Source organism: Pogonomyrmex barbatus, unplaced genomic scaffold (genome assembly GCF_055798465.1).
Source record: "Pogonomyrmex barbatus isolate J1 unplaced genomic scaffold, ASM5579846v1 scaffold23, whole genome shotgun sequence".
Lineage (NCBI taxonomy): Eukaryota > Metazoa > Arthropoda > Insecta > Hymenoptera > Formicidae > Pogonomyrmex > Pogonomyrmex barbatus.
Window position 1 is genome coordinate 1,351,671 of NW_028297120.1, and position 13,143 is coordinate 1,364,813.

At 29.3% G+C, this 13,143-nt stretch overlaps 3 protein-coding genes across 3 annotated transcripts; all 3 read left to right on the forward strand.

Moving 5' to 3' along the window:
• The first annotated feature begins 429 nt into the window (after positions 1–429).
• Positions 430–5,332, forward strand: Noc2 (Nucleolar complex protein 2). The gene is made up of 12 exons (XM_011638929.3): positions 430–588; positions 778–970; positions 1,034–1,284; positions 1,352–1,458; positions 1,704–1,810; positions 1,892–2,046; positions 2,126–2,347; positions 2,419–2,607; positions 2,683–2,802; positions 2,890–3,021; positions 3,412–3,627; positions 3,717–5,332. Exons 2-12 carry the CDS (start codon positions 811–813, stop codon positions 4,233–4,235), a joined length of 2,178 nt encoding a protein of 725 aa, XP_011637231.3. The 5' UTR covers positions 430–588; positions 778–810; the 3' UTR covers positions 4,236–5,332.
• Positions 5,333–6,206: 874 nt separating this feature from the next.
• CPSF2 (cleavage and polyadenylation specificity factor subunit 2) lies at positions 6,207–10,640 on the forward strand. The gene is made up of 12 exons (XM_011638930.3): positions 6,207–6,223; positions 6,451–6,739; positions 6,819–6,978; positions 7,059–7,410; positions 7,528–7,838; positions 7,914–8,173; positions 8,303–8,488; positions 8,793–9,162; positions 9,316–9,510; positions 9,582–9,719; positions 9,876–10,002; positions 10,147–10,640. Exons 2-11 carry the CDS (start codon positions 6,591–6,593, stop codon positions 9,966–9,968), a joined length of 2,214 nt encoding a protein of 737 aa, XP_011637232.1. The 5' UTR covers positions 6,207–6,223; positions 6,451–6,590; the 3' UTR covers positions 9,969–10,002; positions 10,147–10,640.
• A 334-nt stretch (positions 10,641–10,974) lies between these two features.
• On the forward strand, positions 10,975–13,031 carry LOC105427262 (uncharacterized). Its single transcript, XM_011638932.3, has 2 exons — positions 10,975–11,276; positions 11,359–13,031. The coding sequence occupies exon 2, from the start codon at positions 11,469–11,471 to the stop codon at positions 12,780–12,782; it is 1,314 nt and encodes a 437-aa protein (XP_011637234.2). The 5' UTR covers positions 10,975–11,276; positions 11,359–11,468; the 3' UTR covers positions 12,783–13,031.
• The last annotated feature ends 112 nt before the right edge of the window (positions 13,032–13,143 follow it).

The window sequence follows — 13,143 nt, forward strand, 5'->3', positions numbered from 1 at the left end:
ATAATTCATCCTCATTATTTATTATTGTATCATTTAGCATTAATAAAATATCATTCTCTTCTAAAGAGCAATCATTATTATTATTATTATCAGTATCAGTATCAAGTAATGTACATAAATTGTCTAATGGCAAACATAATATTATATAATTTCATAATATTATAATAATATTATAATATCATAATAATTTCATTATATTATATTATATTATATTATTTCATATTATTTATATTATATTATTTCATATACTTTATTTATGCTTTATTTTTTTTAGCATCAATTAAAGTTATCATTAGTAACTTATTTCAGTCTCCATGGAAGCAGCCATTTTTGTGCTCTGACCTCTGACTGTTTTACTTTGCTGGTTGCAGTAGCCGCAACAGGAAGTACGTCAAAATGACATCATAGACTTCAAGGCAGTACTTTCGTAGTGCACTGCTCTCTATATCGAACGCTATTCGTAGTACTAACAGTACTCGGAGTGAATAAAGGAACGCACTCTATATCTTCTGATTTTCAGTAGACAGTGAATATCGGAACGCAGCCACATGATAGAGGCACGTGGAGAGTGTCATAGGTTTTATAAAGGTGTTACTATATAATTAATATTATAGTATTATTATTTATAATAATTTATGAAATAAAGATAAAAGAATAAAATATATCACACTACCAAGATAATACATCAATTTTTAATTAGAATTTAATTTTTAATTAGAAGAGAGAATAAAATATGAGGTTATATATTCATCAACAATTTACAATTGTTTCTTCCAGATTATTGAAGAAAGACATAAAAATTTATCAAAAATGAAAATAAAGGCAATTGGGAAAGCTCCTGATTTGTCAAGAGGAAAAAAGTTAACATCTATCAAAAAAAAGAAAAGAAACTTGAGCAAGTTAACTATGGAAGAGTTCTTAGAACAAAATTTTGAAACAGATAGTGATGGGCTTGATGGTGAAAATACAGGTATAATTTAAAATATTGATTTTTTTTATCTTAATTTTTGTATTTTTATTGTTTTATTTTTAGCAAATAAAGATATAAGTAGCAAAGATAATGAGTATGTAGATAGCGACAGCAGTGAAGGTGACTTAGACCCTGTAGAGCATAAAAAGTCATTAATAAAGCTGAAAGATACTGATCCAGAATTTTATAAATATCTAAAAGAAAATGACAAGAATCTTTTGAACTTTAAAGTATCAGATATCGAAAGTGAAATAGATGATGATTCTTCAATAACCAATTCTGATATCAGACATATTCCTAATAAAAATTTAGAGGTATATAATTTATAATAATTTGTATTATTTTATGTTTACTCTTCTATAAACAATATTGAATTTATAGGTGGCTAGTGATGATAGTGATTTGGAACCAGAAACTGGATGTGATGCCAAACAGAAAATCACTTTGCCCTTATTGAAAATTTGGCAACAAGAGATACAAACTGATAAGTAAGTTGTCATCTTTTATTGAAATGATAGATTTTTCGTTGAAATGCAATTTTCCTCCTCCGTCCTATTGCTCGTGTCCAAGCGTGATAATCTCTTTCTTATATACCTGTGATGCACACGATGATTATACACAGGTATATAAGATTTACAATTTTAACGCTGGTTCCGAACGGCAAATTTTTGGTAGAGAAATGTTTCATGGCAAAAGTTACTTCTCGATGGGTTGCATTATTCTTAATTTACAGATCAATAGTGACCATTAGATTTGCTGTAGAGGCTTTTCATGCAGCTTTGGATAGTGTTGCAGTATCACCTGATCCTACCTCACGATGTAAGGTAGAGGGAAGTGCAGGTAAGGCTTTAATTTTTATTGTTAAAACACGTGCTATCTTTTCAATTAATTCTGTTCTAACTTTACAAAAATTATTTTTAGTGTTTAACGGTGTAATGCAGTTGTGTATAATGTATTTACCTGATGCATTTAAACGTTTCTTAAATTTGGATTCGGAATCACAAGAAGCACATAAATCTAAGAGATTTGGAAAAATACGAGGAATTTTAAAATCGTACTTATCTGATCTAATCAAAGTGTGTATTTGCAAATTTTTTAATTATTCTGTTGACTTAAATAGTGAAAATAACATTAATGAATGTATCTTTTTTATAGTTGTTACAAAGTGTAGCATCATCCAACATTCTCACAGTACTTCTGAAGCATCTTCGTCAAATGTTACCTTATACTCGTTCATTCTCATCATTAACTAAACCATTGTTGAGAATTTTGATAAAATTTTGGTCAACTGCAGAAGAGACTGTCCAGATTGTAGCTTTTTTAAACATATTATATATAGCAACTAGCAAAGAAACCGTGTTGGAGAAATTATTGAAGGTGAGATCCATATCTTGCAATGAAATATCTGAATTGTTTGTAGTCACTATTGCATCATTAAGTTTTTTTAGATCATGTATGTGAAATATGTTCAGAATACAAAATTCGTTTCACTTAACACGTTACCAGGAATAAATTTTATGAGACATTCTTTGGTTGAAATTTATCTAATTCAACATGATGTTTCATACAATCATGCCTTCTTATACATCAGACAATTAGCAATTAATTTAAGAAATGCAATAACATTAAAGAAACAGGTAATTATTGAGATAATTCTTTTATCATTTATAACATTTATTATTGACATTTAGAATTAATTTATCTTCTTTCAGGAACATTTTCAAGCTGTATATAATTGGCAATATATAAATTCTTTGCGTTTTTGGGTGGAGTTGATAACCAGGTCAAAGGATAAATCAATGTTACGATCATTATTATATCCACTAATCCAAGTAAGATTAATTAATATAAATAAACAAATAATGCAAGTATAATAATAATAATTCAATAGAAAAATATATTGACTTATTTATTAATAGATCATTATCGGGACAATAAAAGTTATTCCAACAGCACAATATTATCCACTGAGATTCCACTGTGTAGAAATGCTAATAACCATTTCTAAGGATACAGGAACGTTTATACCAGTCTTACCATTTCTCATTGAGGTATCTCATTTTGGTCTTGTTTCTTAATCATCTTATAGCGAATTCGGTTCGCTACACTATACTGAATTAGTGCATACTAAATGCGTAATGTGAATTAATGCATACTAAATGCTGACATACATGAAATTATTGAAATGTAAAAAACATAAACACTTCAAAGTGACTATCTAAATAATCAACAATTTGTCGTATTATTTAGCTGAATATGAATATTAATAATTTTATTATCAAGGAAGTAATATTATGCTACTACATTTAGATATTTTTTTAGATATTAGATATGTAGCACTAACTTTAATGTTAATGTATTAACCCGGTATAGTGCAGTGAGTCAAATTCGCTATTAATTGTAGCATATACAAATATTTTATGTCAAATTTTTCTCTTTAGATATTAGACTCTTACGATTTTAATAAAAAACATAAAGCAGTTTCGATGAAACCTATACCGTTTATTTGCATATTAAGGATGTCAAAATCACAATTAGTAGAGAATGGTTTCAAGGATAGTATTATCGAAGCTGTTTACAAACTTATATTGGAACATGCAGCAAACGAAAGTCATAGAATATACTTCCCGGATGTATATATACCTTGTATAATACAGGTACTTAAAAAAGACAATTTAAACAAAAGCTTTAGAAAAATATAGTATTTTTATTATATATTTTATAAATATTAAATTTTGTCCTGCAGTTAAAAGCGTTTTTGAAAAAATGTCACGTGGCGACTTATTGTAAGAAGATAAAACAACTTTTAAATTTGATTGAAGAAAATAGAAAGTACATTGAAACTGAACGTACTAACGCAAAAATAGATTTGAAGAATATAGCAAAGATTATGAATTTGGAAAATAAAATGAAGACAAATGGTACAGAATTAGCTAAATTCTATGTTTCCTGGATCAAGCTTTATGAATCTCAAAAACTTAAACATCTTACGAAAAACGAAGAAGAAATAGATATACCCGTGAGAAAACTAAAGAAACAGAAACTAAATGAGCAAAATACAGATAGTGAAGAAGAAAGCGAATTTGAACTTACATTGAAGGGAACAAAATCTAAAACAGAAAAGAAAAAGTCATCAAATATAAAGAAAACTGTTAAGAAAAATAAAAAGATATCTAAAGATAAAGATATCAATGTCGAAGATGAAGATGTGTCAAAAGATGATATGGATATTGTACAAGATATAAATAGTGACGAGTGGGATTAAAAAGATTGCTGCGCATGAACTTGGACAAGACAAAGACCTATATCTCTTGATAAGATTTTACTAGACTTATTTACATGATCTAGGACATTTAATGATCATAATATTAATTTTAATGATTCAAAGTATCTGGTATCATCTCTCGTGGATAGCTAGAGTGAATTGTACTGAATTAAAAAGTCCTTTTTGCGAGTTTCGCGATAATTAAAAAAATTATTAATTTACGGATTATTAATTTTATGGATTCGCGAATAAGTGAGTATTTACGCGAAGAAACAGCTCAGTTAGCACTGCATAGCTGCAACATTTATGGTTGCTAAATGTGTGGCAAAATGTTGATCTTGTGATCTACAAATGACAAAGTATTTGTTTATAGTTATAGAATGCCTCCAATGTTGCCGCGTGTCTAGTAATCAAATGTAAGGGAGGATGGTGGGCTGTCTTTTTGTACAAAAACTCATTCGCGGATATATATCAATTAATAACTCTTTAATTATTGCGACAATCGTAAAATGTAAGACTTCTATTTGATATAATTTACTTTATTTATTTTTTTTTTGTGATTTCCCCGGGTGAGGAGTAAGGCTGTTTGTACACGGGATGCGGCAACACGGTAGCCAATCACCGTCTTGTTTTCTCGTTACTAGACAAGACGGTGATTGGCTATTGCATTGTCGCGGTGCAACCAGTCTAATTAAGTGCCGTCAATCTCCTTAGGATTATTCAGCACAGGTTTCTTTCTTCCTTGTTTGGTTCTCTTCTGTTTATGTTCTTATACTCTTCCGATTTCAGGTTTCATTTTCTCTTTAGTCTTAATAAATGCATGACGTAAAAATTATGTAGGGATAAAAGACGTCCTATCTATTCAACGGCCCGAAAAGAACTTAAATCTACTTTATTTGTCCACGAGAGGTTATTATTGGACACCTTGTACACATACATACACACACCACACACACACATCATACACACCACACGTAACATACATCATATATGTATTATATATTATCATATATATGTACATACATAAAGTAGTACATTTTGTGCATATTTTGGAATGTAGTACAATAAAATTTGTCATTATTTTAATATTAACATAATTACTGAATTAATAATTTATCTATTTAATATACCTACTTAATAAAATAATTACATAAATATTGAAATAATTTAAATATTAATATTAAATATGTTCAGTACTGTATAAAAATAAAGTAACATTAATGATTAGAATAGTATTATAAAAATAAAGTAACATTAACGATTAGAATAGTATTATTAATTGTAAAAATCTTGCAAAGAAGAAGGTATGCATGTCTCAAATACATAAAACATTTAGAAACATGCAGTATTTAAAAAATTAGCTTTAAATATTTATGAGATCAAATATTAAAAGAAAAAATCTAGTACTATTAACAAATTTAACTTTTAAAAATGCTTTTAGAAATATATGTTGGATATTAGATGTTGAAACAAATAAAATTGTCACATTTTATAAAATAAATTTTCTATTTTTTTAAATTAGATAACTTTATACTACTTAAATAATAATAATATAAAAGATATTTATTAATATAAAAGAAACTTAACGATAAAGTAATGTTAGTATCGGTCCATAATAGATGATTTAAGCTTTAAGAGTGCAGTCTCATAGAGCGTATCGCGCGTATCGAAAATCTGACCAATCGCGAACTTTACAATAATGCATTCGGCGGAACGGCTGAGTATCGAAAATAGCAGAACGTCCGCAATTGGTCAAATTTTCGCGATACGCGCGATACGACAGCGCGATGAAACAGCACTCTAAGAAGTAAAAAATTGACCAATTATAATCGAATATGAAAAGAATAATCGACCATGTTTGGTCAATTTTTTACGATTTAAAGATTAAATACTTATTGTGGACCGACACTTACGTACAAAAAAATGAAAAAATTTTAAGCACTCGATGCGCATGCGTCAAAAACACGGTTACCATCTCCGGTTTTCAGGTGAAAGTTCCGACTTTTTGAATGAATTTCTGGCAAACAGAAAGAATCTTCGATTATAGTTAATCTAATATAAACTTTGTTGATCTTTTTTCTTTCGAATACATTAAATACATTATACATGTTTCAAATTTTTTATAAACGATTTAAACTTAATATAGATGTAATGCAAGCCTAAATTTCACACAAATTTGCGTTTTATATGCCGAAGTACAACTACTACTTTATAGGTTAAGATAAGAGTCAAGTGTTGACACTCGTAAAGAATGAAAAAGATATATTAAAGATTAACAATATTTGATGCAGCTATAGTGCAATTTGTTTGTTGCTTATATTTTTCGCTGGTACATTAAATAAAAAATATACAAAAATGACGTCTATCATAAAACTTCACGCGATCTCCGGAGCGATGAACGAATCTCCACCTTGTTACATATTACAAGTGGACGAACTGAGAATATTGTTGGATTGTGGATGGGATGAAAATTTTGATCAGGACTTCATAAAAGAATTGAAGAGGTACAATTAAATGACTGTTATCTCATAGTAGTATATTTTATGAATCTATATATTTATCTTTCTGTTTTGTTATGTTCAGACATGTGAATCAGATAGACGCAGTTTTACTTTCGTATCCAGATCCATTGCATTTAGGTGCATTGCCATATCTAGTAGGTAAATGTGGCTTGAATTGTCCCATATATGCTACTATTCCTGTATATAAAATGGGTCAAATGTTCATGTATGATATATATCAGGTATATTTAATATGCCAAAACATAATAATAACAATATCTAATTAGAATTTATATTCTAAGATATATCATATTGATTTCAGTCTCGTCACAACATGGAAAACTTTGATCTATTTACTTTAGATGATGTTGATGCTGCATTTGATAAAATTGTACAGCTGAAATATAACCAAAGCATATCGATGAAAGGCAAAGGCTATGGTGTTACATTGACGCCTTTACCAGCAGGACATATGATTGGTGGGACAATTTGGAAGATTGTGAAAGTTGGGGAAGAGGATATAATATATGCTGTGGACTTTAATCACAAGAAGGAACGTCATTTAAATGGTTGTGAATTAGAGAGATTGCAACGGCCATCGTTATTGATAACAGATGCGTTTAATGCTACATATCAACAAGCTAGACGAAGAACAAGAGATGAAAAATTGATGAGTAAGTATTCTCTATTAAAATGTCATTAAAAAATTAAAATTGATAAAAAAACATTGTTATTAATTTATTTGCTAATAATTTAATTTTAATTTTTAATTTTCTGTTTTTGTTGTTTAGCTAATATCTTGCAAACATTGCGAGGTGGTGGTAATGTATTGGTTAGTGTGGACACGGCTGGCCGTGTACTGGAGTTAGCACATATGTTGGATCAGTTGTGGCGCAATAAAGAATCAGGATTACTTGCCTATTCATTAGCACTTCTTAATAATGTGAGCTATAACGTTGTAGAATTTGCAAAATCACAAATTGAATGGATGAGTGATAAATTAATGAGAAGCTTTGAAGGTGCACGTAACAATCCATTTCAATTTAAACATTTACAACTATGTCACAGTATGGCAGAATTAAATCAAGTTCCAAGTCCAAAGGTAAATAAAAAATTAAAATTTTTATAATTCTTAGATAATTTGATTTGAAAATTAATCTGACATTGTTGTGTTTAGGTAGTACTTGCAAGTACTCCTGATATGGAATGTGGATTTTCCCGTGAATTATTTCTTCAATGGTGTACTAATCCACAAAACAGTATTATATTAACAAGCAGGACATCTCCAGGTACACTTGCTAGAGATTTGGTAGAAAAAGGAGGTAATCGGAATATTACACTAGAGGTAAAGAGACGAGTGAAACTCGAAGGTATTGAATTAGAAGAATATCAAAAACGAGAAAAACTAAAGCAGGAACAAATGAAACAAGAACAAATGTAATTATTTATTTATTTATAAATGCACATTTACATTAATATTTACAAATATAAATATTCATTTATTTTTCACGACCATAATTTATGTTTTACTAATTAATTTTACTAACTATATTTCTAATGTATTAGGGAAACTGCGGATGTGAGCTCTGAATCGGAAGATGAAATAGAAGTTGGTGGTGGCAGAGGAAAGCATGATTTGCTAGTGAAGCAAGAAAGTAAGCCCGGCTTTTTTAAACAAAGTAAAAAACAACATCCTATGTTTCCATTCGTCGAGGAAAAAATCAAGATAGACGAATATGGAGAAATCATAAAGTAAGAATATTTTTATCTTTATTTAATAATTATATTTATATATTTAATCAACAAAAATGTATCTGATAAGCATCTAATTCGTTCAAAATGTTAAAGAAATGTTAAGATTCTAAGAAAATACGATTTGTATTTATTTTTATCTTGATAATAATTAACAAATCGTGTAGTTTGTTTATTTGTTAATTTTTATGAATAAATATATAATTATGTGTTTAAAATTATATTTAATTATGTATTTTTATAAATAAATATATGTTTAATTATATATTTTAGATTATTTTTTATTTTTTGTTTATTACTGCAGACCAGAAGATTATAAAATAGCAGAGACTGTACCTGAAATAGAAGATAATAAAGAGAATGTAGAAATGAAACAGGAGGAAACTAGTCATCATCCAGAAATAGCTGTAGATATTCCAACGAAATGCGTACAAGTTTCGCGTACAATGACCGTCAATGCATCAGTAACATACATAGATTTTGAAGGTAGATCTGACGGCGAATCTCTACAAAAGATTTTGGCACAGCTAAGGCCGAGAAGAGTTGTCTTGGTCAGGGGTTCACCTAAAGACACAGAGATATTAGCGCAACAGGCACAAAGCACTGGTGCAAGAGTATTTGTTCCGGGTAGAGGAGAGACACTAGATGCCACGACAGAAACACATATTTATCAAGTAATGTAGTTATTATTTTTTTATTGAATATTAAATTTTTTTATCGAGTATTAAACAACATGATTGTATTAATTTTTTTTCAGTTCTTCTATTTCAAACTAATTAAGAAATTGATATGCCTTATATAGGATGTACTTTTTTTTTTATTGTTAGGTACGTTTGACTGATGCTCTAGTGAGTGGATTAAATTTCTCGAAGGGTAAGGGGGATTCTGAAGTAGCGTGGATAGACGCGATGATAACGGCACGTGATCAAATTTGTCGAGACGCAATCGCCGATACTGAATCCGAGAATGCGATTGATGAAAGTGACAAAATATTGACTTTGGAACCTTTACCATTAAATGATGTAAGATATAGGTTATAAATAAAAATAATAAGAGAGGATGCAGATTCAATTTATATATTCTTCTTCCGCAGGTTCCTGGTCATCAAACGACGTTCATAAATGAATTGAAATTATCTGATTTCAAACAAGTTTTGAATAAAAGTAACATTCCATCAGAATTTAGCGGAGGAGTTCTATGGTGTTGTAATAATACTATTGCTGTTAGAAGGGTTTGTTTTTTTTATAACATACGTAAATCATTAAAAAATATTATGCTTTGCGTATACATTTTGTACTTTTTTAATTTTTTTACTTTTTGTTATAAATATATAAATATCTATTTTCATTCAAAATTGTAGATAAATAAATATTGCTATCTATTTTAGCACGAAGCTGGGAAGGTGATATTAGAAGGCTGCATTTCTGAGGATTACTACAAAGTGCGAGAATTATTGTATGAACAATATGCGATTGTATAGATTTGCATAGATTGTGCATTATGTATACATACATGTAAGGAGATTCTATTTATAATACATAATAATTATATATTAAGATTTTCATACCTTTTTCAATTTTTCTTATATTTTTTCGATCGTATTTTTTGTTATAAAAAGAAATTTGGTAACGATATTAGAATTACTGATTAAATTGCAGGAGCCCTACTCTGTACGTATACGCTTACCAAGAACTGTCGGTGTCATTAAGGGTCGACAGAAGTGACGGACTAACTCCGACTTGATCTAAAATGATTATCTATTCCTTATTTGCAGTGCAGATATATATCTGTACTCAATTATATTTTATTTTATAGAAACGATGTTTCGTCATGAAACTTTGTTAAGATTTCTTTTACAATTACGAAGCTACCTAGAGCCAATTTTACAATTTAGCTCTTAAATAAATAAATAATTAAAATAAATTTAAATAAATAATTAAAATAAATGTAACTATCTACTCCAGTATTCGGAATTAGTTGCCCTTTTCGGCTCGATATCGATGTGGAAACCTTGTTAAAACTTTAATTATTCTAATTATTATGTAATAATTTTATTATAAACGTATTTATTATCATTAAGTATCATAAAACACATAAAATATATTAAAAAGAGAATTTAAGGTTTGTAAAAATAAAAATAATTTAATAAAAATAGACTAACTGTACCTGACCCACGAGGAACTACAGGATCTGCACGTCACTTAAAATTTTATTTTGATCTTTTTTTCAAAAAGTGACTCTGTCGCGACCTGCTAATGATTCTACTGATTACGAATATTACGAGTTTTTTATGATTCTCTTTGTATTTTAGCCATAATAATGTATTAGCAAATCCATAATTCACAGCCGGCCGCGAGAGGTCTCCACGTTGTTTCCGGCCGTCCCTTAATATATAGGGAACGCACCCCGTTATATAGTTTATGTCACGTATATTATATAAAATATATGCACATGCGCTTTATGAAATTCGACTTCTATGCACTTTCGGGATCCCAAAAATTTCCTATCCGACAGCCAATCAGCAAGTCTGAAAACTTATATGCGAAATATTAATCTCAAAATGTATCAGTGTATATCAAATACAATTCATTGATGCGTGTGTATGTACATCCGCATTTTTTAATATTGTGTATTATAATTGAATAAATCATTAGAAAATAAATTATAAGTCATCAAAAGTATCATAGTAGCCTTCAAAGATTGAAAAATTTTGGCCTCGAATATAACGAACGATTGGTTATGAGGTGGCAGAACGCTTTTAGTTAAAATGATGAGATGCAAATAAGAAGTAACAGAACATTTATAATTATGTGCATGTAGCAAGTATTACAAATATATTACTAAATTACATAATATTGATTTTCTTTTAGAATGGTCTTTGGACATGATTTCATGAGGATTATGAAGTGCAGTATTATACATGAAAAATTTATCTTAGTTTTTATAAACATTATATGAGATTGAGATAATCATTAACAACATGAGAAAGTATTATCAAGCTGCTTTAGCTGTTATAGCAGTAGTAAGCCTCATATCTTTGCTCATCTATAGACATGAATATAACAAACTGAGATATGTCTTAGAAGTTTTCAATTACTTTGGTAAACCTGGGCCAAGAAGAGCAGATACAAATTGTATGAATTTTAGTACAACTTTTACTACGTTCAATGCAAAATTTGATGAACCAATTTCTTCTTGGCAACGTTTGGAGGATGATTTATATGTATATTCTGCATATGGTATTAATGAGAAAGAGATACGAGCAGTTGGACTTGGAACTATAAATAGTGTTTCAAATATGCAATGTCTTGTCTTTTTTGAAAGTGAAAGTAAACCTATATTGGGAAGCTTCAAGTTTATTCCCATTGGCGATGCAGTTACTTCGAGTCTAGGAGAGAATTCTAGATTTGGAGGATACCATTTTGTTTGTACGTACACCAGCAATGAGACTCCCACTGGGATTACGTTTGTTACAAAGTCTAACAAATACCTCAATTATGCACCTATTCTTCCTATAAAAATGCAACCACGAAGCTTGAGCGACAGTAGGTTAGGAGTATGTGTAACACAATCGTCGATGAAGCCAACAAAATCAATAGATATGATAGGCTTTATCAGCTTCCACGCATTAATTGGAATGGACAATTTCATTATATATGATTCTGGAATTTCCAATGAATTTAACAGTAAACTAAAAGAAATGATGAATGATCCAACTTCTTTTTGGAAATTTACATATACTGTTGTACCATGGAACTTCCCTTTCACAGAAATCAATCAAAACGTTATAAGAGAAATCGCTGAGATCGATTGTTTATATCGTACTTATAATAATGTCGCCTATGCTATTATTCTTTCATGGAACGAGTATGTAAGTTTGAAGTACCATCATGCAACAATTGATTTATTGGCAGATTTTAAGCAAACCAAGCTGACAGCTGATCGCTACAAGCTAAAAACTATAACTTTTTGCACACAGCAAGCTGACAATAAACAGTATGCCAATTCTACACTGACGTTCTTAAAGAAAACGAAAATCGATATAAGCATTCTAGAAGATCGTTTTATCTATATACATAAGCCCCATGTAACATTACAGGATACTCATGTCTATGTCAAAGAAATAGGAAAAAATTTAGTTGCTGTAAATCAATATAAATATTGTGATAATTATAAAGAGAGCCAAGAAATAGAAGATCTTACAATTCTCAGATTTGCCCAAGATATACAAAATTCATCAATTCTTAGAAAATATCTTGGACTTTACAATCTACTTGATATAGACATAAAGTGATATCAAGGTTTTGCGCAACTAATGTTAAATTAATATTTGCACAAGCTTGGATAATGCTCTACTTGCGTATATACTATTTAATTCATACATATAAATATTTCATAATTATGCCGTCTTTCATACTAGGTGCCTTAATCATCACGTCATAGTTATACAACTAGTCATGATATGATTAGCTATTTTAATATTTTGTATACTATTTCAAACTTTAAACTTAAGCTACAATAAAGCATTCTTTGTTACTTTAAACTATTCCACATTTATATATTTTTTATGCTACGATATATAGTAATAGAATATGTTGAATATCATTGAACTTAAAACCGATATGAGGCAATCGCAAATAGCAATAGGAAATAGG

Bases quoted from the DNA above. Each gene is read 5' to 3' on its own strand.
- Noc2 (XM_011638929.3), top strand. From the start codon at position 811: ATGAAAATAAAGGCAATTGGGAAAGCTCCTGATTTGTCAAGAGGAAAA. The intron at 1,285-1,351 runs GTATATAATTTA...TTGAATTTATAG, and splicing joins TTCCTAATAAAAATTTAGAG to GTGGCTAGTGATGATAGTGA. The intron at 2,608-2,682 runs GTAATTATTGAG...ATCTTCTTTCAG, and splicing joins CAATAACATTAAAGAAACAG to GAACATTTTCAAGCTGTATA.
- CPSF2 (XM_011638930.3), top strand. From the start codon at position 6,591: ATGACGTCTATCATAAAACTTCACGCGATCTCCGGAGCGATGAACGAA. The intron at 8,174-8,302 runs GTAATTATTTAT...CTAATGTATTAG, and splicing joins CAAATGAAACAAGAACAAAT to GGAAACTGCGGATGTGAGCT. The intron at 9,511-9,581 runs GTAAGATATAGG...CTTCTTCCGCAG, and splicing joins AACCTTTACCATTAAATGAT to GTTCCTGGTCATCAAACGAC.
- LOC105427262 (XM_011638932.3), top strand. From the start codon at position 11,469: ATGAGAAAGTATTATCAAGCTGCTTTAGCTGTTATAGCAGTAGTAAGC.